The sequence below is a fragment of the Motacilla alba genome, chromosome 3 (genome assembly GCF_015832195.1).
Source record: "Motacilla alba alba isolate MOTALB_02 chromosome 3, Motacilla_alba_V1.0_pri, whole genome shotgun sequence".
NCBI classification, from domain to species: domain Eukaryota; kingdom Metazoa; phylum Chordata; class Aves; order Passeriformes; family Motacillidae; genus Motacilla; species Motacilla alba.
The window spans coordinates 87,331,623-87,356,878 of record NC_052018.1 but is presented as its reverse complement, the minus strand read 5'-3'; the positions used below and the strand labels follow the sequence as shown (position 1 = coordinate 87,356,878).

General features: G+C 36.8%; 1 protein-coding gene across 3 annotated transcripts in view; it reads right to left on the bottom strand.

The window, feature by feature from the left end:
- Positions 1–25,256, bottom strand: part of SRBD1 (S1 RNA binding domain 1) — a 125,262-nt gene that overhangs the window by 37,153 nt on the left and 62,853 nt on the right. For all 3 annotated transcript variants that reach the window (XM_038132569.1, XM_038132570.1, XM_038132571.1), the window contains exon 17: positions 12,653–12,735. In XM_038132569.1, the coding sequence (XP_037988497.1) occupies positions 12,653–12,735 (83 nt within the window). The remainder of the gene's footprint in view (positions 1–12,652; positions 12,736–25,256) is intronic.

The following is a 25,256-nucleotide window of genomic DNA, read 5'->3' as shown; positions in this document are numbered from 1 at the left end:
AACTCTGAATTATCTAATCCAAAAGTACAGTTGAGTTCAAAATATAAATTTTGCCTGAAGAAATAGTTTCAGTAGATTCTTTCTAAACAATAATTGTTTTATCATCATTTTTCTTACAAATTTTGACAATCACTATCATCATAAAATGAATGAGGATATTCCCAACAAAAACACAAACCCTCGCTGCCAAGAAATTTGTAAGAACAGCAACAGCTTTTGGTTGGCTCCCAAGAGTTTTCATAGGCAACACATTGTTACATGCAGTACCTAGAGATAAGAGTAGGACAGAAGGGTAACTAAAGAGAATGCTGATACAGTGGGGCGGGTGTCCTGAGCCTCCTGCTCTCAGACCTGTAATCAACAAAAGCTCCATCAAGAAGGATAAGTAAAGGATAGAGCTGGTTCCTGCTTCTCACTTTCCTGAGATGGGAAGTACACCTAATCACAGGGTAGGTGAAAGTGAAGAAATGCACAACAATGGCAGGCTTGGCATGAGTTGCACTTTGTTCAAGTTGGCAGGCCGGGTAAGGAGCACAAAAGCAGCTTGGTGCGGTGGGTAGGACACAGTTTCGCTTATAGACATGACTATCAAGAAGTATATGGCCAAACTCAATTCACCAGATGCTTTTTTTGCAGGACACTTTGCATTTTTAAGCATCATAGTGAAGTATTTTTCAAATAGTTTAGCGATAATAATGAAACAGCTAGCAGCAATTACTGGGACCTGTTACATTAATAGATAGACAACGCAGCATTAGATATCTCATATACGCTAGGGAAGCTCAAGATAATTGAATTTGAAAGCAACAGATAGAGAATTTAGTGGAGATTTCTGTCAACACATTCATCAGTGCTGCATATACACACAAGTATGTATAAGAGATGTGTGATAAAATTTATCTATGCACAACTTTACTGTGTACAGCAAAATTTACCTTTAGGCACTATTAGTAGGCACTGTTTATATTAGCTGAATACTTTTCCTGTACACTGTCGACTTAATAAAATGTATTGTGGTAAAAAAAAGCATCAGAAAAATTTTCATCTATCTACTGCTCTATTTTATACAAGTCTGTCATATGACTGTATATTGTTAATGTACTCACAGTTTATTTTCTTCCTGTGATTGCTAATGCAATAATATTTTTATGCCTGCTCTAACAGTAACTTTACACTGGAATTAAATGTCAATTTCTACTTTCCACCTCCAAAATTTTAAATTAAATGTCACTGATATCAACCCCTTGCATTCAGGCAAAATGCAGCTACCAACTCACAAAGGGACACTTATAAAATAAGCCTTGCTTGTTTGAACTGCAACACTGCCATCACTGGAGTTTCAGCTGGGAGGCTTAAATAAATAAAAATAAACCAAAGTAATAAACACCATGTTTTATGGAGCTGCACAGAATTAAAAAAAAAAAAAGAAAAAAAAGAAAGGGAAAAAGAAAAGAGGTCCTCCTGGCAAACTTGAAATATTAGACTTAAAAGCTGCCTCTCTCATTCCGGAAGACTTCTGGCCCCCACCACTCAATGCCATTTATGAAGGACAGTCAGCTGTGGGCAACAGGGCCACCCACACAAGTGCCCATTATGCCCTTTAGAGCTGCAATGAGATGCCTTTCTATCCATGACTATATAGAAAACAAAATAACATTCCAGAGTAAGGCAACTTAGGAAATTTCTGAGCGCAACACGAGTAATGAATCCTACAAATATCTCAAGCAACATGAGGCAGGTGGAAAAACAGAGCTTCTTAGCCCAAGGCTTTGTAATATATAGTTATGTTCTCCATGGAGTTAAATTTTCCTACTACTGATGAGATTCCAGCGGCCCTGTTAACCAACTGTATGATACAAAACAGTTTTTTTGCTTTTGAAGAAATAAATCACATATGTCCATAGACTTCAGTTTTCTGGAAGACTGTATATAATTTTAGAATCATCATCATCAGCTGGTTGACAGCAATAAAGACAACATTCACTTTAAATAACCCTGAATTATACACAGTTGAGTAAATTTGAATTTGTTTTACTTTAAGGTCTTCCAAAGTTGAAGCCAACATGCTGAACAAAAATATTAAACTATCTATAACCCTGTGTCAACATATGATGCTACTGGGAATGGTAAGTGAATTAATTTTCCAAGGAAAATTAATTACTTATGACTTACAGTTGTAAAAGCAAACAACGTAACTCTGGATTAGGGCACATTAATTTCTGTTTGGAGTAGCGATTAAATTAATTTCATATAATTCATGGTATGTAATGGAAAGCAGAACAAAGATGAAATCTTAGACAATGACTGACACAGAAAAAAGTGTATATTTATGTTCCTGATACAAAAATAAAGGTCACAGATATTAATCACTGTCTAGTGAAACATGATTTTAGTCTCTAAAATGATTTTTTCAAAACTGTTTGTTAGGATAAGTGTTATTAGCAAGATAAAAATCTAAAAAGCAACAAATTACAAAACATCAGAGAAATCTTGCATGTTACATTGTCTCAGTGAAAAAAGACTACAGTTTTCAGGGATGTCTGTTGAACGACATAACTGTCACAAAATTATCACAAGGAACAGCAACACTAACTTAAATTCTTCCTACATTAACTAAGTTCATCTAACTTCTTACTCTTCAAGAGAGAAGAAAAGTTTGATCACAGGTCCAATATTAAAACAAATATGTACATTAACATATTAAATTAATTTTATCAGTTACATATTATAGTAAACAGTTAATGAGAAAAATTAATTCCTAGCCTAAGTAAACTATAATAAAAAATATGAAAGAATTATTTCATTATTCCATAATTTGGTATTTGTTAAAACTACATAAAAATAATTATTTTATTAATTTCATTGCAAAACAAAGTTCTTACTTTATTTAATACCAACCAATGAAACCATATATATTAGCAAACCATTTATGGTTTTAAAGTATCATAAGAATTTTAATTGTCACTTCTGTTCTACTGAAAGAAAGCACAAATGTATTGTTCATTTTAGATTTTTGGGTATCAAATCAACAGCTGCTGTGCTACATACTCACATGGAATCACTCAAAAGCATGATAGTATTTTTCCTTATGAGTCAAATGAATATACTGTTAATTCATGAAACCAAAACAACAGATGACCACTGCACAGCAAGCAATGACTATGGAATTCCAGCAACAAATAATATTTACATTTGCACTGTTTAAACTGGCCCCCACACACACTCAAAGCAAGTGATTCACATCCCTACTGCCACTTTCACCTGCCTTCAGACACTAAAGAGATGTTTTTATTATGGTAATAGTTTGAACAATTTCATCATTATAATATTTACATTAAAATCTGAATACAATTAGTAAAACATCTTAGAAATTAATTTACTTCACATAAAAGATAACTGACCCTGAAACACAAATAGCTCATAATGGGTACAGCTAATGCCATAAGTAATCTGCAGCTCTGTTTTTTAATGTAGTATTTTTAAGACTGTCTCAAAAATGCGAAGAACTTGAGTTATGAAAATTTAACTGAAACCTAGATGAAAGGAGCTGAACAATTCTTCAGTGCTCAACATGTGTATTTTCACTTAAAGTTATTAAACACTTGAAATGTAAACAGGAAACTCAACAGCATCTCACACATTTCAGAAGCTGTTCAATCAAAATACTTTTATAAAGACAGACTTCATCATCGTCTTTTCTGTTTCAGCTTTTAGCCAACCAAGTCAAAACAAGTTTTTCCAATCCAATGCACAGAGAAGCCATATCAAGCCGAGTTGCAGGATCCCAGCCTCACAACTCCCATTTTGCTCCTCTTGCCAGTTGGCTCCCCCATCAGAACAGTCTTGCAAAAAGTTTAATATGCCTGGTGGATCTTCATCAGGTGGCCTGCCTATGTTTGAATTAGCTCTGCCCAAGTACATTTACAAAACTGGAAAAAAAAATCAAACTGAAATATTAAACAGGCTTGCAGACAGGGTACCCTACACCTGGGCAATCCTGCTCACAATTTTCTATGTGCTGCTTTTATGGAGGTCTGGAAGTAAACAACCTTTACACCTATTTTTCACGAACAATAACACATATCACTTTAACCCTATTACAGCACGAATCACAAGTCTGCTGTCATATGGTGACAAAAAACTTCCTAACAAACTTCTGCCAAGAGAACTGGTAATTAAGCAATCAGAAACAAACTGACAGGGAGGGCAAATCTGTCCAGCAGCTGTTTCCTATCAACACCCTTAGATCATCCCACCTCAGTACACTAACACTTCTGGAGCTTCCCTGCTTTTCCTAAAACCTCAACAGCTCTGTAAAAGCCTGCATATGCATATGCAGGTACAAACTCTCTAACAATAAACAGCAGCAGTGTGAGAGGGGGATTATTAGCAGTAATGTCTAAAATTTACCTGCAGTTCAAGTTGCTTACAAAGGCACATCTCTGACAAATGTTCAAATGCTGTCCACAGTGCATTTTTCGTGACAGCAGCAAAAGGAGATGCAGTCCATGGGCAGCTTCATGAGTGACATGTGCAGATGGAGTGATACCACTGTGCTCTTGCACTCTTTGTAAATACACATGCACACATTTTGCTTCATTTCCTTAAAGGGGCAGCATCTCACCTCATTGAGCTGGCATGTTTTCCTGGAGATGCCAGTAAATACAGTGTGCTAGCTAAAATAACTAATAATACAACAGATATTTCTTTCTATATCCCTTTGTTTTCTTGCAAATGGCTGTAATAGACTGGCAAAAGTTCATTGTGCTTTGCTGGCAGAACATTTGATTTTTCTTTGCCTGCCAGAGAATAGGTAGATGCAACCAGAGAGACTGCCAAGTTACAGGATATATAAACCACTCCTGGCAGTCAGCAACTGCGGCTGAAGATTAAATTACACAAACTTGCCAGAGGTGCAACTTACTTGGAAAGCATTCCTAAGTTTTGTGCACCTACTTCAGCAGGGTGGGGAAACATCCAAAACATTATGGGTTATTACCTCTCCCTGGCAAAGCAGTCTGCAAAGACTGTGCTACCATTGGATATCAGATGGCTTGGTTCATAGAGCTTTACTCTACAAAATCAAAAGCTCATAATTTACCCTAAAAATGATGTTGGGTAAAGAGCATATGTGATTTTTTGCTTGCTTTCCTCACAGAGCTAATATTTCATCACTACTACAGGAAAATTAAGGATTCCATAACTTGCGTGTAGTAAAAATCCTGTATTAAGCACAAACATATTCACCAGCCTACATATCCATTTAAGTAAAGGAATAAATACACCTTTTTCTTTACTGACAAGACACTGCATTTTTGGACTGCTCTTAATATTTTATAGGTACAGCCACCACACCCTCTCCCTCAAAAAGTTTTTGTAAATCTTAAAATCTTGAGTACTTCTCTCCCTTTTCCACAAATTTCAAGGCAAGCAATCACTTGCAGTATGCAGCAAAATCATTCAGCGACAATAATCTCTTTGCAGGAGACTACAGGTTCACAGGAGAGGTTTAAGTTTCCTTTATTGAAGAGCAGAGCTAAGAGCACAGTGAAATACTATCCTGCAAGTCCCTGTCTTTAAAGTCCCAGTGAGTTTATTCAGAGATGAGATTCAATACAGAAGCAGCCCAGAATTTGTCCAGTTTTTTATTTTAATTTACAATAATGGCAACATATCCTTTAGCCTATTTTAAAAAAATTATATAAGTATAGCCAGCTTCTTTCATTTCAGATTCCAGTCCACTAGCATATCTCCTTTTATTAGGTTTTTCAACTTAAGGTACATCCATAACCAGCCAGCTGCCATATACTGCCAAAAAGGAGTGATTTACATTTATTACTAAGTTGTTTGATTACTGCAAGATACACATAACTCAATGTTAGTATTCTCACCCTTAGACTTTGCTTTGTTTAAGCAAAGATTCTCTGTAGGCAACCACTTCTATTTAAGTATGGAAAACCATAAACAAGCTCATGAAATTCCAATGTTAGCCAAGGAGGTTCAGTTCTTTGCTGAACTGCATGTGTATATTCAGTGTAGCAATACAGAAGGAATGCTGAAGCCTTTTGTAGACAGGCTGTTCAGCTGGATGTTGAAACCTGCAATCTACAATTCTGACCAGCAAACAACATTCCTGCCAAACTGTGTTTCTGCAGGAGCTATGTGAATCACACAAAATAAAGCACTGTTCACCTAATAAGACTTCCCATTTTCTAATAAAAAAAATGTAAGTTCAGAGTCCACACAAACTTGTTATAGTAAGCTCAATACAGCAAGCTCAAGTTTGAGGCTGTTTTGACAATCCCACTTCAGAGGTTTAAAAAAAGACACTCTTGCACATCATGTCATCATACTCTCACATCATACACGAGTGATTCTCCTATGTTATCCAAGTAACACACCTAACTACTCATATACTCTATGGGTCAATCAAGAAAACCTCCCAAAAAAAAAAAAAAAAAAGAACTGGAATAAGCTCCTTAAATATTCAGTGAAAATCACACTCTCCTGAAAAACAATCAGCTCCAGTACTTTGCTTCATGCTATTAAATAAGTGTACTACATGAAGAAGATATAAACAAAATCAGATACCAAGAAGGATACAAAGTCTCATATATTTCACCATTTAAAACTGTGTACCTCTTCTAAGGAAAAAAAGAAGATAAAGGTTTTCTCAAACCAAACACTGATTCTTTGTGATGACCAATGTTTGGATTCTGACAACTCGTTTGCAATCACTAGTAGCAGTTACCTCACAGCTTTTTTTTTTTTTTGTTAGAAGCTTTCTACTTAAACACAAATTTTCAAGTTTTCATTACTAGAGAAACAATACAAGATTTGCTTTATCCAAAGAAAGCTAACGAGTTCTGTTTGCTGGGGTTTTGTAAGAACAGGCAAACAAATAAATACCTGCAGTGCAAGGGACGAGCCAGATCCTGATGCAGTAAACACAATAGAAATAATGCAGAGGTATTCAGCCCACAGCTGAATCAAGCTGACCCAACTACACCTGGTCATACTCCTACACTTAGAGGTATCCCTGAGGTCTCCCCTTTTGATCCCTTTATTTCTAGAATGTTAGTATAGTTCAGCTCTCAGATATCTCCACTGCATCAAATATACAGTCAGATTGTCTCAAGCAATGAATGAATGATGGGTGTTTGGTTAACCAGAGAAATAAAATTTTAAGTAGTACTGCTGTCAAAAGGGAGGTTAATTATGCCCCTCACAACAGGAGGATTAATAGCTGCCTGTTGCAGGGGGACCACCTGGAGGTTAAAAAAAAAAAAATCTCACCAGTGATGATGCTATCCCCAGACATCTTTTGAGGGAGGAAGACAACTAAGCAATGCAACAAACAAGAAGGGCTAAGTGCAATTTCAGCCACATGCAGGGGAGGCCATAACATCTCTCCACCATTGTCTATCAGTTGTCCCTCACTGGCCCTGAGACAAGGAAGGACAGACCCAGGCAAGGATGGCCTGCAACAGCAGACAGCATTCTACACAGACTTCTAGGAGAAAGAAAAAAGCTCCTTCCTTTCCAACTGAGACACAACCTCCAGTGAGATGCCTCACTATTAACTAGCTGGCTGTGGATTTTAAAGTGGCTTTTCTCTGGTCTAACTAAAGAGAAAGCGTATCTGATTAAAAGCATTCTCTAAAGTCGCACTGTCATTTACCAAAACATACTCATCTTCTTTGGGGGAAAAACTCAAGCCTAGAACAAATATCAAATTGCAACTGAAACAATAAAACTTCCTGCAGGTAATAATCAAATGCAAAAGCAATGCACTCCAAGAATTAGAAGACCATGGAAAGGAACATGGACATGAGGGACAAAAAGGACATTTCCAGATTCAGTTATAATCAGACACCATGATTAGGCTTTATGAAATGCTATTTGATCAGGACTTTTCAGCATTATATAGAAAACAAACCAAGAATTAGCTCAATTTTTTTTCTTCTTGAGTGAATGCTGCTGAAGAATATTGTTTACAGATTTTATTTATTTGATGCAAAATGCTCCAGGTACATCTGTAATCAAGTATTCTCCCACTTCAAAGGTCACGAACTACATATATTATCCCTTATATCCTTTTAGGATGCTAATTTTCCAAATATGTTCAACAGTGAGAATGTTACCACACCCAAAAATAGATTATGAACAGATTTTTGGATTCCCAAAATTATAAAGACCTAATAGGATGCTGCTTTTTCAAGATCAAACATAGTGCATATTATTTAATATTACACAGAATTTGCCAAAAATTCTAATCCTATAACACAGTTCACATATTTTGTTCATAGACTACAGACAAGTTTGACTTCCTTCTACCTCTTTCTCTAGAGGTTACTGGTTTTTTTTTAGGATCCAAAGATTTTGTACATCAAATGAACATCAAAATACCAACCAAACCTAACATACTCCTTTAGCTTTATTACTCATTTCTCTGCCTTTTAGCACAGATTCAGGTTTTGACATTTTACAAGTGTATTAATTTAATTCCTCTATTTACTATGATGAAAATTTATGCTTAGTGCTGCTTCGCTAACGTCTGAAAAGTTGGGGTTTTATTTGAGAGTAAAGATTTTTTTTGCCTCCTTCTTCATTTTCTTTGCTCTGAAATTCAATTCCCTAACCACAATCTTTGTGAAGCAGCTTTGTTCTCAGCTCTTATCTATATCTTCCAAGATCATTACAACTGCAATGGTAATTAATCGCCAAAATTCAGCGTACAGCGTAATAAAGTCTTGAGCCACTAACTGCTTCTCTCAGAAAAGAAATTTAGCTTTGAACTGGCATGGGGAGGTGACAAGGCAAATATATTTTGTATCAGGCAGAATCTGGGCATCATCTTCATGTTCAACTACAGAAGAAACCATACTAATATGGCCTGAAGGTGATAAATTAATTTTGGCTAGGTTCCTGTCTGGGAGGAAAGAACAGTTTTCCTAATGAGATAAAGATGAAGGAAGACAAGGACCTTGAGGCAATTAGAATTTAGTCAGAGAGGCTCTAATAAATCAGGTTGTGCTTCTCTTTGTTTAAGGAAATACCTGTTAGGAGATCTGGGGCCTGTTTATTTTTCTCTGACAAGCCTGATTTTCTTGGCAATGCACAAACTCAGAATCATAAATTGAAATGAGAATAAAAGCAGGTGGCCAAGTTCAAGTTTCAATTCTTTTTTTTTTCATCTAAAATAAGTAAACAAATCCCAGCTGATGGGACTCAATTTACACAGATCTCCTGCTACTTGGAAACTTGCAATTCCATATCCAAAGTATCCACACCCAGATGAGCAGATTTGCTTGGGAAAATTGCATTAGAAAAACTAGAGAACACCAATATTCTCACAAATGTGCACACTAAATACCAAGAGGCCAGATGGGAGGGATCCAAAATCCCATGGAAGTAGCAACTGGAGAAGATGCAGCACTTTCACTCTGTTCTCTTTGTGTGGCACACACTCCACAGACTTTGGGCAAGCTCATATTGTTAGCAGTGGATTTAGCACATGAGCACTTCACTTTCCTGTAGCACTGCTATTACTGCTGACAGCAGCAGAGCACCTCCTGCCCAAAGGGGTCACTCAGCTGAACACAAAATGTTCCTGGTACCACAGTCCTATTACAAAAGCTACAGCCTTCATCAGGCAGATTCTGCTTCACCAGTCTCTCACTTCAACCTCTGAGAAAAGACAAATTACTGTCTCTGCCACTGCCTTTCAAGCAAAGTAGTTGGGGACCTCTGGCTATCCTAAACTGACAGAGGCCATGTCCCAAGTCAGTGAGGCTATGTGAAGGCAGCTGCTCCAGCTCTGCTCCCCCACAAGCTGCGCACTGCTGTCCCTCTGTTACACCAGCTCAGGACATCATGTAGCCATTACAAACACCACAAAAAGATTCGGGCACTTGGGCAGGAGTACCAGAAAAGGCAGGACCATCCCCTCAGGGAGTTCACTCTTTTATCAACACATAATGAGTGTGCAACCATCCCTTGAGAAATCACCGTGTTGCTTGTTCTATATGGCTTCCGTGGTCATGGGCAGCAGCACAGTCTCAGCCTGCCTCTGCCTAATTGCTGACAGACTAATCACTATCCCTCTTTCAGGACAAGAATGTCAAAACCTGGATTTGTCAGATTGTTAGATATCAATTTCAGGGTGTTTAAGAAAGGAAAGGTCATATTTAAATGCTAGGTTTAAAGTTACAACCCCCTCTGTGAAAAGACTGCTGTATTTCTGATCTAGACTGTGCACTGCATATTTCACCATAGAAATTAATAAAAAGCTGCAGCCAGCATTTAGATTATAAATTAAAATGTAATAAAACCTTTCAAGTTGCCTTGGATATTATAAAATTCTGTACCTGAAATACTCTTTATCTGAGGGATTATATCAGCCATTACTCTGGGACTCCCTGTACAGCAAAACAGCTTTTTCCATGCCTGTCCTCTGAGACACTAGCAAGTGGCTGTCTCTCTAAAAGGAAGACAAGACAGAAAAGCTTAATTCCTCTTCTCCTTCCATTCCCTTCCTGTGCTACAAGAGAACTGTCATGCCCAGAGGGCAGCAAACCTTCTGACTTTGTTTGCAAGAGTGCAAATTTGCTTTCAGTAATGTCAGCACTTGAGAAATTTATGTATCTTTGAACAAGCACACTATAGCTTCTGTGGTGATTCTTATAAATTCCAACAGGATGTGTATCCATCTCAGAGATTTATTCAAACCATGACAAGAATTAAAAATGCATATAGCTGGGAGTGACCAGTATTTGAGATCTACCTCTATCCTAGGCTTCTAGGATTTATTTCATTGAAAATTTTTATCTAACCAATTTGGACAATAACAAATAACACAGTTGGGCATTTACTCACAACACACCTGTAGGGGATCAAGAAGCTTCTCTGGAGGAGTCAGGAACATGGTTCTTACCTTGCTCTCAATGAATGAAAAGTAAATGACACCAGCTTCAGTCCCTGAGACTGCAGTGAGCTGATGCAATATTGTTCACTGCAACATTCATCTCATAATATAAGGATCCCAAAACCATATGACCACCACCAATTTCATGTCTTTTTGTTTTAGATGTATGCTTGTACTATGTCCACATGGGCCACAGGAGATGGTATGCATTTAAACCAGTATCTTCTAGACACAACAATGCAAGCTCCTAGTACTTAAGAATTTACAGTATGCTGCAAATAGTAAAATATTCCATCTTGGAACTATTGTTTTAAAAAATCAATCAACTTCTCTAAATGCTGACACAGCATTTCAAGGTTTTTTTTTTTTACTACTTCTTTTCTTAAAGCTAGGATGAACAAAAATCTGTATCACTTCCCATTATTTTTGTTTCAACATATTACTGCTACTGTTATAAATTAAAGCCCTGGGTCTCCACAAGAAGGGGAACCAACTACATTTCAGACTGAAGCTCATTTTTCTGCCAGATGACCACACCCATATTTATAGCTGCCACCATTAAAGCACATTTTTATTGACATCTGGATATATATGTTAAAGAAATCTGCAGTATTTCAGCCCTTCAATATAATTTCCCCAAAGAGTATGGTATAATTGATACTAAAATATTTTTTAAGTTAGGTCAATCAATAAGTTTGCAGTTAGCAAGCAACATGAATATGTTCTATCATCTGTGGTAATACAAGTAGGACTTACAAAAGCAGTTCTGAATTTTACTTTACCCAACTAAAATGCTGACCTCAGTTCTGTAAAAACAAAACAGGACATACATTTGTTGGAAGATTTTCTTAACACCTTCTCTTTGTCACACCACCTTTAGCACTGGCAGCAAGGGATTCTAGGCTGCTAATTGCATTCTATCCCATTAATGCTCATGAGCTGACCTGAAAGAACAGATTCAGACAGTTCTATGCTTTCTGTTCTGAATTCTGCTGTAGTCTTTCAAATTGACTCCCATTCTATAGTTTCAAAAATACAGAAAAAAGCATGTGTCATATTTCCTGGTATTGGTTGGGGTTTTTTTTGTTTGTTTCTTTATTTGGTCTTCCTTATTGGGACTTCAGCACATGCATAAATGCTTTCCTGAATCTATGCCAATATGCTGTAAAATGTACTTATGCACCACTTCTTAATGCTCTTTGGAAAGAAACTTGGAAAGTAAAAGCTTCTTCTCAGAAATAACCTAGAAAAATGTATAAAAATCACAATTGTCAAACATTTTCCAATTCAGCTTTACTAAATGAAAAGCTTCAAAACAAACCCTTTTATCACAAGCTTCTAAAAAGGAATGCACCTAATAGTACAAATTAATGGCTTCTAAATGGAGGATCAATATCTCATTGTATTTTACACAAAGAGCTAAAACCCCATTGCTGTAACAATACAGAAAAAGAGAAAGGTTTACAGATCAGGTTACCTGTCTGATTTGATGTTTTTAATAGACTATACATCTGGCTACAGCCATTTCAGAGTCTCAATCACAATCATTAAAAGTAGAGATTTAAAAAAAGGCAGTTTATTACTTCTAAGCATTTACTACCATTCCATCAAAACTGAAAACGTCTCTTAAAGGAGACAAAACTAGTTGACAATTATAAAGCAGCATTTTGGTGTTGCTCTATATCATGACAGATTACTTAGATTAAATGATAGGTATTATCTTACCTGATACATTCCAACTCCTATGTGTTTGGGCTCAATTTTCACTAGCTCAGCTAATGGGTCTTGGACACGTCTAGCTATGGAAACTGAAAAACAGAATTAGAAAATAGCTATCACTTTTCTCTGAAAAACCTGAATCATGTAATTGCTTTTGCTAAGGTGTTTTGGGTCTTTTTACATCTTCTATGCATTTATTTTTTTTTAAACTGGAAATAGTCAACACTGTTGAATCCTTTTTCATTGCTAGACAAGGACATCACATGTAAATTAATCAAACTTTTTATTTGAGTAATGCCAGCAATGACCTAGGGACACTTTAAACTGCAATCATGACATTTAAAAAGTTTTTCTGAGACACAGAGAGTTAATAAATAAAACTGTGTACACTCTATTTTTCCCTTTGTACCCATACTAAATGCACATGAAACATTTAACATTAAACTCTGTAAGAACCTTTAACCTGAAATCACAGATATGAAGAAACAAATAAACATTTCAAAAAATAACAGTATCTGTTCACAGATTTATTTACCTAATACAGTATTTCCTAAGGTATGTATCAGATATTTATATATTTATCTAATTGAATCATAGAATTCAGTGCTCACTTTAAAAATGATTCTTGGATTTTACTAATCTAAGCTGCACACCAAAACACATCAATTTGCAATCTGTCACCCTTATAACCCATTTAGAAAAACAAAAGCAATTTCCAACATTTCTGATGCCATTAAGAGCATATGGGAAGAACCTTTGGTCTTTTAAATCCAAATGTTGAATCAAGACTGCATTTTTGAAGGCAGTATTTATTGATAAACCACTTGCTTACCAAAATCTCAGAAGAAAAAACATTTTTCCAAACATCAATTCATAAACTTGCTCTGATTCTGTAGATATTGGGTTGTATTCAGTATTTGCAACTGTGCCCTCTCCCACATATATAACCAGAGGAGTTCTATCTACCAGTATTACATCTATAAACTTTTTTTCCTCCTGACTTAAGACAAAACAGGTTAGCTGGCTTAGCATTTCTTAGAACATTCATTCTACTTAGTGAAGCAAACACTAACAAAAAACAAGTGTCTAGAAGGATTCCAAAAATCTTTCCAAATAAGGACCAAAGATCCCAAAAAAAGCAATCAAACAAGTAAAACCCTAAACCCCAAGAATCCCACAAAAAGCAAAACCCAAAAGAAAAAAACCCAACAAAACAAAAACATGCCAACCCAATAAAAATTAAAGACAAAACAAACCCCTCCAAAAAAAACAAAAAACCAAACATAACAATGTCTGACCTTGTTGCCAAGGCTGTTTTTTCTACCACACGCACTTGTGTAAGAATAAGAAAAGTGGGACCAAAGAAAGCTGAGTGCCTTTAAAAGCTATGTCCACAATCAACCCCACAGTGCACCAGTCATTTCAAGAGTGTTTTACATTTAAATGCATTTTTAAGCAAATCAGGAGAGGGTTAGAGGAAGAACAGACAGGAGTCAGGAGTAAATATATATTAATACTGCTTTGGTCAACAACATACATAATGTTGAAACAGGAATACTTAAGTATCTCTGGTGTTCACCAGCTGATTTCACACATACACGTATGTGTATGCAAACATGAACATGGTTTTAATGATCCTATATATAAAATACCCTATAAGCCCCTTTACTGCAGTAATGTATTCATTCACAGAGGTGCTTAGGCTGGACACACATCTGAAGAACACGGGCTGCCTTCTTTAACACCCCTGCTGAAACAGGGTTTGCTATAGCAGGTTGTCCCAGATCATGTCCAGCTGGGTGGAGACTTCACAACCTGCCTGGTCAATCCATTCCAGTGCTGGGTCACCCTAACAATAGATAAATGTTTTCTTATGTCCAGATTAAATTTGCTGTGTTCCAATCTGTGCCCACTGCCTCTTGTCCTAGCAGTGGGCTCTACTGAGAAGGGTCTGCTGCTCTCCTTCATTCCCTCCCATCAGGTACTTAAAACCCTTTCCAAGATCCCCCTGAGCCTCCTCCAGGCAGAGTATTTCCAGGGTTTTTTTTGGTTTTTCCTCATATGAAAGGTGCCCCAGTCTTTAACCATCCTTGCAGCTTAATTTAATTAGCAACTATCACTACTGCAGGGTGTTAAAGGCTTCACAGCATTTCAGAAAAGGACTTGACTAAACATTTGTATTTGAAGCCAAAACAGTAGCTGAAGATATGGAGGGTCCTCAAACCACAACTGCAAAGTTTATCAATTAAATGCTGCACTAGAGACTTCACTTTTAAAGATTTTCACTGTTAAATGCACAGTTAACATGAAGTTCACTGCTCGGTCAGGCAAGACTTTTCATATCCTTTAATATCCATTTTAACATGCTGACAAAGGCAGTTTGCTAGCTAGGCTCAGAAAGCACTGTGCTGGTGACATCTGATATGCCTGCTTCTCTGATAGAGAAGTTCTGAATTCAAAGACAATCACGTATGCCTTCTTGTCAAAAAAAAAAAAAACCACAAAAAGTTAATCAGTATAAGTACACCAGTTATAACTTACACAAGCACAGCTCATTGCCAAAATGCTTTCCTATAACAATAATTCATACTAATTACTTTGAAACACTAGTCACCCACCACCTGACAGACAAAAGTGAAACAAAACACCAATGAAAGTAGTATTGATCCAAACCAGGAAACACTTACAAGGATGTATTTCTTCTGAATGCACTGATGCCTGTGCACAGAGACTATATTTATCCTTCAGCAACCATCATTAAACTCAGCTTCCTTAATACCCATACAGTGTTTCAGAGATTTTTTTTTTATTTCTACCTAATGGCAAAACTATTTCAAAAGTTACATTTTAGATAAGCTGAGAGCAAATACCTCTCACTGTCCACATCTCCTTTCCATTATATCTTTTAAAAACATAGACATAGACAACTATATGGATAGGTCGATACAGGAATTTTCCAAGCATAGCTTTCTCTTGGGAACTTTCAACTAAAAAGTAAAATTTAGACTCTTTTTGTCATATTAGCTTGGTTGACAATGCTGTCATATTCCTAGGAGACTTTCCTAGGAGTGGAGGTGTAGGACCCGATCCAGCAAAGCACTTCAGCACAGATGCATGTCAGAATTCCCACCGGAACAAGCAAAACTATTCACACGCCTAAAGTTACAGAGACATTTAAGTGCTTTCCTGGATCAGGCCTAACAGTTGCAATATCGAAGCAGGAAGATCAACTAACAGCCAGTTCCACAATTAGGGATGCAGCTCCTATAGTCAATACCAGCAGGACAGCTGACCTGCCTAACTTCCACTAAAACCATAATTTCACTCCAGAACTTTTCCAATTAATAAATAAAAGAGAGCACAGTAGGAAAAAAGAAAGAGTTGTCCACATTCTCTCTAGGCAGAAATTCAGTCAAGATTAGCATCTAGTGCCTCTTGTACAGGGAAACCCATTTATTTTTTGCTGGAGTAGTTGCACACTGCAATAGACAGATCTTTTCTGGGGGCAATGAGGCTCCACTCTGGCCCTTTGATCCAAGTGGCTGGGGTCTCACAAAACGTAGAGTACTACGGAAATCATGAGGGCTCTGCAAGAAGTGAGATGTCTACTATTATGGAGCAGAGACAGTAAAACCTGATGGTCTGGCATTTTCTTCTTAAAAACTGTATCAAGACTGTAAAATTTGTTTTTCATTTTCAACTATCTTACACTGGGTACATTTTAGAAACCATGCATTTTTTAGAAGACTAACAATGAAACAGGGAATGCATTCTTACTTCTGTAGATATTAAGGTATTCTTCACTTTTGCTGAAGCAAAAAGAGATTACATGATATTATGACATGCAGGGCAAAACAAGAAAACCAGATTTCTCAAAAGTTATCAGCATAGCCACACATGAGAAGTTTGAGAGATGCCTTTATTAAAATATGCTAGTCTAAGTAAAATGTGAAAAACCCTAATCAATATTAAACAAGGTATTAAAATCAGGATGACATGACCCTCTATTAGAAAATCACCACAAGACTTGCACATCCCATAAATGCAAAGCTTGAAGTTGTGAATTAGGATGAAAATATTATTGCAACACTTGGAAAGGCAGAAACATACTGTGCTGCCATTCAATAAATTTATGTAAAATTTTAACACTTGATGAGACAGAATGGTCTAGGTGGTCCTCTGACTTCAATGTAGATGTAGCTCACATCAAAGTGTAATGAGAAATGAGGAAGATTACAGCAAGCATATTTACTGTAATCCTGTCTTGTCATTAGATAGGACATATTCTGCCATTTCATTAAAAAAGGCAATTTAACTGCTTGGAAGTCTCAATTCATTCCATACTTTTGTTATTTGACAAGACAAATGCAGCGGACAGTGGTGTGTCAGTGATGAAGATGCCATTGTGGCAGAAAAAAACATCCATAAGAGTTGCTTTCACAGCTCATGACAATCTGTGTCTGATCTTCACAGAAAGTGAGGAATTGCATTAAAATGTTTTGTTTCCTAATGGCTAATAAGCAGATATGCCCTCATGAACTAGCAAACATATGCTAATTATGTGGCTACTCCTGTCTTAAAGATCAAATCCTTATTTTCAAATGGAATAATTTAAAATTAGGATTATTTTCTTCAAACATGTCACATATCTTTGTTTTTCTAGTGATTTCTATAGCAAGCAGTAGCATTTTTCACACAAATCACAGGAGAGTTTTCACTCCAGAATACTGATAATAGTTTTCAGACTAAAGACAGAAAAAACTTGCCACATTCAACAGCGAAGGGCCAAAACAACACAGCAGCCTTACTACTTATCTGCATGGTATTTATACAAGGGTCATGTCGGCTGCCAGTCCTAAAAAACTAGAATTAGTGATAACTTCTTTGGCTACCTGCCTCCCTTCAGTAACAGAACAGGTCTAAAGCAATCATTAAGACCCAAATCAGGCAGGCAGATTATTTAGTGTGCAAGGGTAGTTGAAAATCTTGTCAACTAGATTAAATTTATTGTGGTTTCAAGTATTGTGCCCCCTTCAGGGCCAGGCTGCCAGCTTCTGTATTCAGACAACTACATATTGAAATGTTCTCTTCTTGCATTGCTTTATGTAAGAGCCACATCATAAAGCAAGAGCCTTAAGGCTTAGATAAGGAAAGCATGAAAATGAAGAATGGTTATGAGTAGAAGAACAAACAAGTTTCAATTTCTTTCACTTACAGTGGCATTCAAATGTTGCTTAACACCATAAGCAGAAAAACATTTCTGGCCAAAAGTCCAGGATGATGGTATTCCTCCTTTTAAACACATCTTCACATAAGGATAAAAATATGTCTGAGTCAATAACTGTGACAGCTTAGCTACCCCATATGAGTGGGAGCATTTGTTTTGTGCTTTGAAAAAATGTGAAGCTCCCAGATGTGAAGGCAGTAGATAGCTTTATAAACACTTTACAAATAAATATATGGTAACCACTTGCTATTAAGCTATGATGAGTTCAACTTCAATTTTGTCATAAATGAGAACATTTTCTATCTTTATTATAAAACCTCAGTATTTCATTCCTGCTGAGACATGCTACTATAACATCCAAGTAATTAGTAATTCATCCACCCTCCTATTTCAAACAACCTTCGCAACTCAAAAGTCTGGGTGGAAACTTCAATGTCAATGAAATTTTAAAAAATATATCTTTAGGTAATCAGGGACTCACAAATGCATAAGTAATTACTGTCAATATATCATACCAGAGTAGATATGGAAACATTACAACTTTTTAAATCCTTTTATAAAGCCTATTATTGTGTTCAAGATCAATTACTCTCCCTAAGTATCTGCAATAATGTTTACTCAGTGATCGATTGTTCAGGTTTCCTGAGTCCTGGAAGCCTTCTATCCTGTTGACCTGAATTTCACCCTCCTTGCAAAGGATACAGTGAAACGTACAGTAGTCTTTTCATTAAGCATTCTTTCTCAGTAGGTCAGGATTTGTGACACAGTTTTGAATCCTCATATATCTTCTTGGTGGGTTTAAAGTATGCAATTTATTTTAAGCAACTGTTCAACAGCTGCATTTCATCCAAAGCTCTTCTGTAGCAAGTGAGCAGGTTTTTGTTTTAAAAAGGTTACATTTTAGTTTACTTTTAACTCCATAAAACTGATAATCTGTTATTTGCCTAAGATTAATGAAATAATGAATGACAATATTGTACTTATTTATTACCAAGAAAAAATCTTTAAAAGAGATGGGTTGAATACAACAAGGAAGTTAGAAATATGTTAAAAGAGAAAAACTTTGACAAGTGAATATTACAATGCAGCTTTTTAAAGTCAATATTTTTTCTTAGAAACACTCTGAAAAACACTTTTCTCAAGCATTAGTAATTTCTGTGTCACAGAATAGTATCCATTTTATCCAAGATGAGACAGGGAACATAAAAGCATTTAACTGAAGCCGTGTGTGATTTTTCCGTCACAGAAATGAGTCAGTCTCAGAAGATGGTATAAACTCCACAAAAACTTTTCCCCATCTGTTCAGCTTAAAAGGTAGGTATCATCAATATCCTTTTCCCATTCACACTGCTGATACTCACTGTATCACACTGTCATTGATTACTGTTACTGCTAAAAGTACAAAATTACTTTAAGTTCTAATCCTACAAGAGCTAGTCATGTGTATCTTAGAAGAATTAGTTATTTGTATCAACAACAAATATTAACCTTTTGTAAGTGACCAGAATGTTCTTTCTTATGCCTGCAGTAAGAAAAGCAGCTTTGACAAATAACACATCAAATCCCAGTATTAAAAGGAAATCAAAAGTCCTTGAATTGAAGAGCATCCTGGTACTGGTCATTCCTCTAGCTCCACACTTCAAGGAAGCAACAAAGCCTTCAAAAGGGAATACACAGACACAGCACATGCACAGAGTTACACCAGAAGGGGGGAAGTGAATGGTTCTCATAGCTCTTCTGTGCTAAGGGAAAGCAGCTTGACCAGAGGACGTAAAACTTGCAGGCAGCAGGAGATCAAACTCCAGCCCACTCCTGACCTCTTCAGCTCCAGAAGAAATACAGTGCCAGTAAGCAGGAAATACAGTGCTAGTAAGCAGGATGATAATGATTATACACCATCTCTCCCACATACCCTGAGGTTTACACAGGTTAGAAAACATTAGATTCTTGTCTAGAACAACAAGGAAACCATAAGACTACAAACATCTCTAACATCTGTGTAAAAACCCATTCAGGACTGTACTACTAGTTTGGGGCAATTCAAGCCCATTTTTGTATTTCTCAATATCCTGGTGCAGGCACATGTTCATGCCCAATTGGGCAAGGCTTAGTCATTTCCAGACTACCTGCAGTTAGGGACTAGCTTTTGATTTCCTACAGAACTCACAAATTCCCTATAATTTCTGTTTGAATTGCAGAGCCTAGTCCATGCCTTGAGATGAGCTTCTGCTCAATAGTAGGAACTGGGTCCTGTGGGGAGACAAGTTACAAGACCCTCTTGTTCCTATTACTAATGACTTATATTACTATTATTAATTAAGAATTAATTATTGCTATTACTTTTATTTTAGTTTATTCATATTACTATCATTAACACATTCTATCTTTAACATCTTACTGCCGTTCACCACCCTTTTTGCTTCTAACCACTGCATATTCATCACCACAGTGTGTTTCTCTGCTCTCTATCTTTTCAAAAGTATAATTAAACTCATTTTAAATGCTACAGAACACAACAGATGAGAGATGAAATAGGATTTCATTTCATGCTGCTCTAATTACATGCCACCCAACTAAACATTGGGCTGACAAAACGTTTAATGCATGAGAATTCAGTGCTTACTTTCTCTTCTGAAAGCTTGTGGAACTTTCACCAGTTCTCTCTAACTAGCTGTAGAAGAAAGCTCCCACTTAGACAGCAGTGTGAACATTTTAACCACAGTACTCAATAAAACAAAGTTTTTGAAAAATGACCTTCTCTCCTGACTAGCCAAAGGGGAGCAGTGCTCTTTTAAGAAGATGAAGAAATTAGCTCAAGTAGACATCCAGGCACTATGTCCCACACATCTAATCATCAAATTGTTTTACTTTCCTTAAGATAAAGTCAAAAGAAATTACATTTTTTCCAATCTTTACCTTCCACTTGCTGGCCAGTATGACAGCTCTGAACTCTGTGTCTCTAACAGGACCCCAGGGAATGAAACCCTGTAGCATAACAGTCTGAAAGTCCTAACAAGCCCTCAAAGCCTACAAGGCTTTCTTTTGCAAGGAAAAGTGCAAGTGGTGTGCTGAACTTTGAGTGTACAATAATGCAATGTGTTCTGCCCTGTGGAGAGGAGACAAGCAGATGGGATTTGACAATGCTAAGGCAAGCTGTGCAGGGTGACCTTTGGCTCTCTCAGATTCTTCCTTATCCTCAGGAAACATCCCTTGGAAACAACACAGTTTCCATACTGGATCGTACCTGTGCATGCAGCATGACACATGCTTTCCCTGATAGTTTTCCAAATCTTCAAAAAGAGTAGCTGTAGGGAACACTCTATCTACCTTTGTTGCTTTCCTAACTGGGTGACACAACTATGCGGCCTTGACAAAGCCCTAGTCCTTCATGTCCAAGAGGAAAAAGCACATTTCTTAGAGCTGTTACATTAGACAAGCCCAGGGATGCTGCTTTTCTTTCAGTATTTGAACAAAGAATTACAAATTAAAAATCAAGTGTGTATGATTGCATAAGGTATGAAAATAAAATAGAGAGGCTTAGCATGAGATGTCTTCTAACAAGTGGTTACACAAACAAGGTGTCTGAAAAAACGCCCCTTTCTCCCCCTTTTATTGTACTTTTTAAGTAGTTAAAGAAAGAAAAAATTGCTTATTTGTTAGAGCAGTCATCTCAAAAGGAATGGTAATTAATCAATTTAATGAAATTAAGACATTTCTTATTTATATAACTGAGTGTGTATTGAAACCAGAGTAAAATCTCAGCATGACTCCTGCTTCATAGCAATTCTCTACCATCAGACCACTGTTTCATTAGAATACATCAGTTTCCTCTGATTCTTAGTTATTAAGCAACATTCATTTCATTATGGTACTCAAGAGGCAGAGAAGCAGCAGAAAAAAAAAATTCTTTGTGAACACAAGCCAAACAATTGGTACATCGTTTATCTTCCTTATTCTATGGACAACAAAACCTTCACTAGCCATACCTTAAGAAGCTCCCAGGCATCCAGAAAACACCTAAATTTCACATTTCAGTGTGACAATCCTTCAACATGAGTTATATGTGCTTACACTTCCTATATACTTGACCTGTTCCTCCACAGTCTTCCCCTTTTGTCTGGCCAAACTTGCTCAAGCCAACAAGCATTTACAACAAGGGGGTGTAGACGTGGAGAAGCAGCGAGAGAAGAAAAAAGAAGGCCTGGAAGAGTGTACATGTTGACACCTGTACTGACATGCTTCATTTCTTATCCCATAAAACTTATTTTTATTAGGAATACAGGCACTGCGCAACAAAATAAAACCTTAGGCAAAACGATATGGAACAGGATGGAAGTAAAGCAATGACATCAACCTTTGGAAAATCACTGAATTACAGGATTCACAGGCCCAGCGACAGCAACCAAACCCAGGCTGGCACAGACTGTCACAGAGCTCGTCTGTCTGAGGGAGGAATGCCTTTCACTACTGAGTTTAGCTTTTTTCTTCTACAAAGAATTAACACACCAAGACAGTCATCCCATGTGCTCTGGCAATGAAAGGTTACTCATGGCAAGTGGCATTTACTCATGGCAATTACTGTTAAAGCTGCAAGGCAAAGTACCATGCCCAGTAAACTGCTTCTAAGGGAAACTTGCGTCCAGGCTTTGCATTGAAGAAAGGCATAAATAAATCTCAATCGCAGAGATCCAGAGCAATTCTGGAGATTTTACAGACAAGTTCAAGTGCCTAACTCCTACTTGAAGCTGTCATGAATAAAAACTAACCAAAGTGGCGTACTGATGCTAGGTCAGGAAATAAATTTTTTAAAAAGAAGCAAAAACCCCAACAAATGAATGGAACAACCAAAAAAAACCCAAATTTGACAGCTTTATGAAAACTCCACCAAATGAAATATTTTAACTGCTGCTTCAAGAGGGTGGCCAGAGGACACATGCCAGTGCAGAAATAGAACTGCTGTCATCCACCCAGCCTCACAGCTCCCTCATTACCAATACCTCATTGCAGCCTCAGAGCTGGCAATCGCAGAGCCTTGCTAGAGCACATATTAATAAACTTCACAAAGGTGATAAACATTTCCAGCTTGCAAAGTACTCTTTCAACTGTCTCCATTCTTCTCTACAAAACTTCCCACCCCAAATCTCAAGTGTGTCCTTGGGCACAGCTTCTGAGAAGAATTCAAGGAAGCCTTGCACTCCCTTGTCTCTCAGACTGCAATCCTACTGCAGGTTCATCCAAAACCCCCATTACTGAACTCCAGTGGCTTGCTCTCTAGGCAGAACCTTCCTAATCTGCTGCAGCTGAACTTCCTCAGCCTATCAAGTAGGAAATCCTTTTATTGCTCTGGCCTATAAGCCTCTTATCTCCTAATTCTGTGAGGCTGAGAAATAGCTGTTCTGCTCATTAATCCTACAATGACTGTCAGAAGGGGATATATACCTTCTCACTCTACTCAAACACAAGTAACTAGGTTTCACCAAGCTCTTTACTATCTACTTAGTTGAGTCCCACTCCACAAGATTTTATAGGAACTGCAGCAGCAGTAGAGAAGCTTCTGCACTTTCACGAAATATTCAGAACACTTCCAAAGTTGGAAAGACCCTATTTAATTCCCTGTACTATAGGTAACAGAAAATTGTTTTAAAAGAAGCTTTTTTCCCCCTTTTTAAGCAAGTACAATTTTGGCTAAAAGTGCTGTACGGATGTCTATAAAGACTTTCCTCTACAGTCTGTATATACAGCATTGGTTTAAAAGAAGATATTTCTCAATCATTTATTACCAACTTGTGTCATCCATGACCTTCAAAGACAGCTCAAAGGGGAAAAAACAACAGTTGAGACCTTGGATAAACTAATACCTTTAATTAGCACCCCCAAGAAATGATAAAGGTTGCTGGTTTTCCCCCTATTTAGGGCACTCAGCCAAGGAGAAGCGATTAAGTGAATTTTTCCATCAGGATTGAGATCTTCTATTTCTTTGTATAAAGCAAAAACTGACTACAAACAGTTGCTAAACACCACTGCAAATATTACAGATATGAGAAAGTCCTCATATAACATGCATTATTTAATATTTTACTTTTATGAACCCAATGGACAAACATAGGCCTATCTGTATCATTCAAAAAACCTTCTATAAAGTTTTGTTGAGAAAAATGTTAAAGTGGCAAATAGTGTTAAGATCACAGATATCTCACGTCAGCTGTATCTTTTATTTTAACTATAAATGTCACACTTCATCATGCAGCTGTCAGCTTCCTTTAATGTACTAAATGCTATCATGTAAGCACAGAATCTGACATGATGTAAGACAACAATTAAAATAAAAAGCAGCTTTGACACAATGTCACTTTCTGTATGCTGCAAATTAAAGGAAAATTGAAACTATAAAAGTAAGCTAGTCAAGAAAAAAGTCTGAAAAAGCCTCAAACATCAGTTAGTGTTTCCCTCTAATGTTATGTCCCATTTTTACAATCAACTTCAAGAAAACATCCATAGCTTTAGCACATCTAATTACAAATTGACACCAAAAGATGACAGGAAGATAGACTAAATCTTCTAGAATACCTTGATAGTTCTAGCTCTCAGTTTCATAACAGCCAACATTCATGGAACTAGGCAATTATTTTTCAATTTCTATCCTACCCTTTTTCAATTTCTATCCACTCTGTGGGACTGCTGTGGCATGGTAAAATTGCTGGTTTTTTAAAAACCAGATGCAAGAGCACTTAAATCAAGGCTAAAGAAAATCCTAGTAATAATGGAGCAATTATGAACTCTATGTAATTAATATTTGAATTTATAATGTATTAAAATTTGATTTTAATTCACTGTATTTGTTGCACAACACTAAATAAAAGTGTCTGGAATGTTGAAAAATTAATTTTGGAGAAAATGAGAAACATATACCTGGAAAGGAATAATGTTAATAATTACATTTCCTCCTTTTCAGTTTTGGTTTTTTTTTGTTAATTTACATCAACTTTAAACCTACATTTAATATATCAGCACCATAAAAAACTGTGACCCAAAGGAAAGCTAGTGCTATCTGTCACCAACACAGAAATGTCACATGCCTGGTATTTGCTCTGGCCATACCATGACACATTTAAAACCTCTATGGCCCAGGGAAGAAATAGTCACAATGGAGTCTGTTCACAGGCAGGGAAAAAAGAATCAAGCAAAAAGAAACTAGAGCTCTCTCCTGCAAATGGAAAGGCTGATACAGACATTTCAAGAACATTCCTGTAAAAACATTCACTTGAAACATCAAGTTAACACTTTCCCCTTTGTGGAAATAAGAGGAAAGGGAAACACGGGGAATTCTATAAAGTTTTACCCCTAAATACCATGTCAGAATTCTTTTCTGCTGATCTATACCCT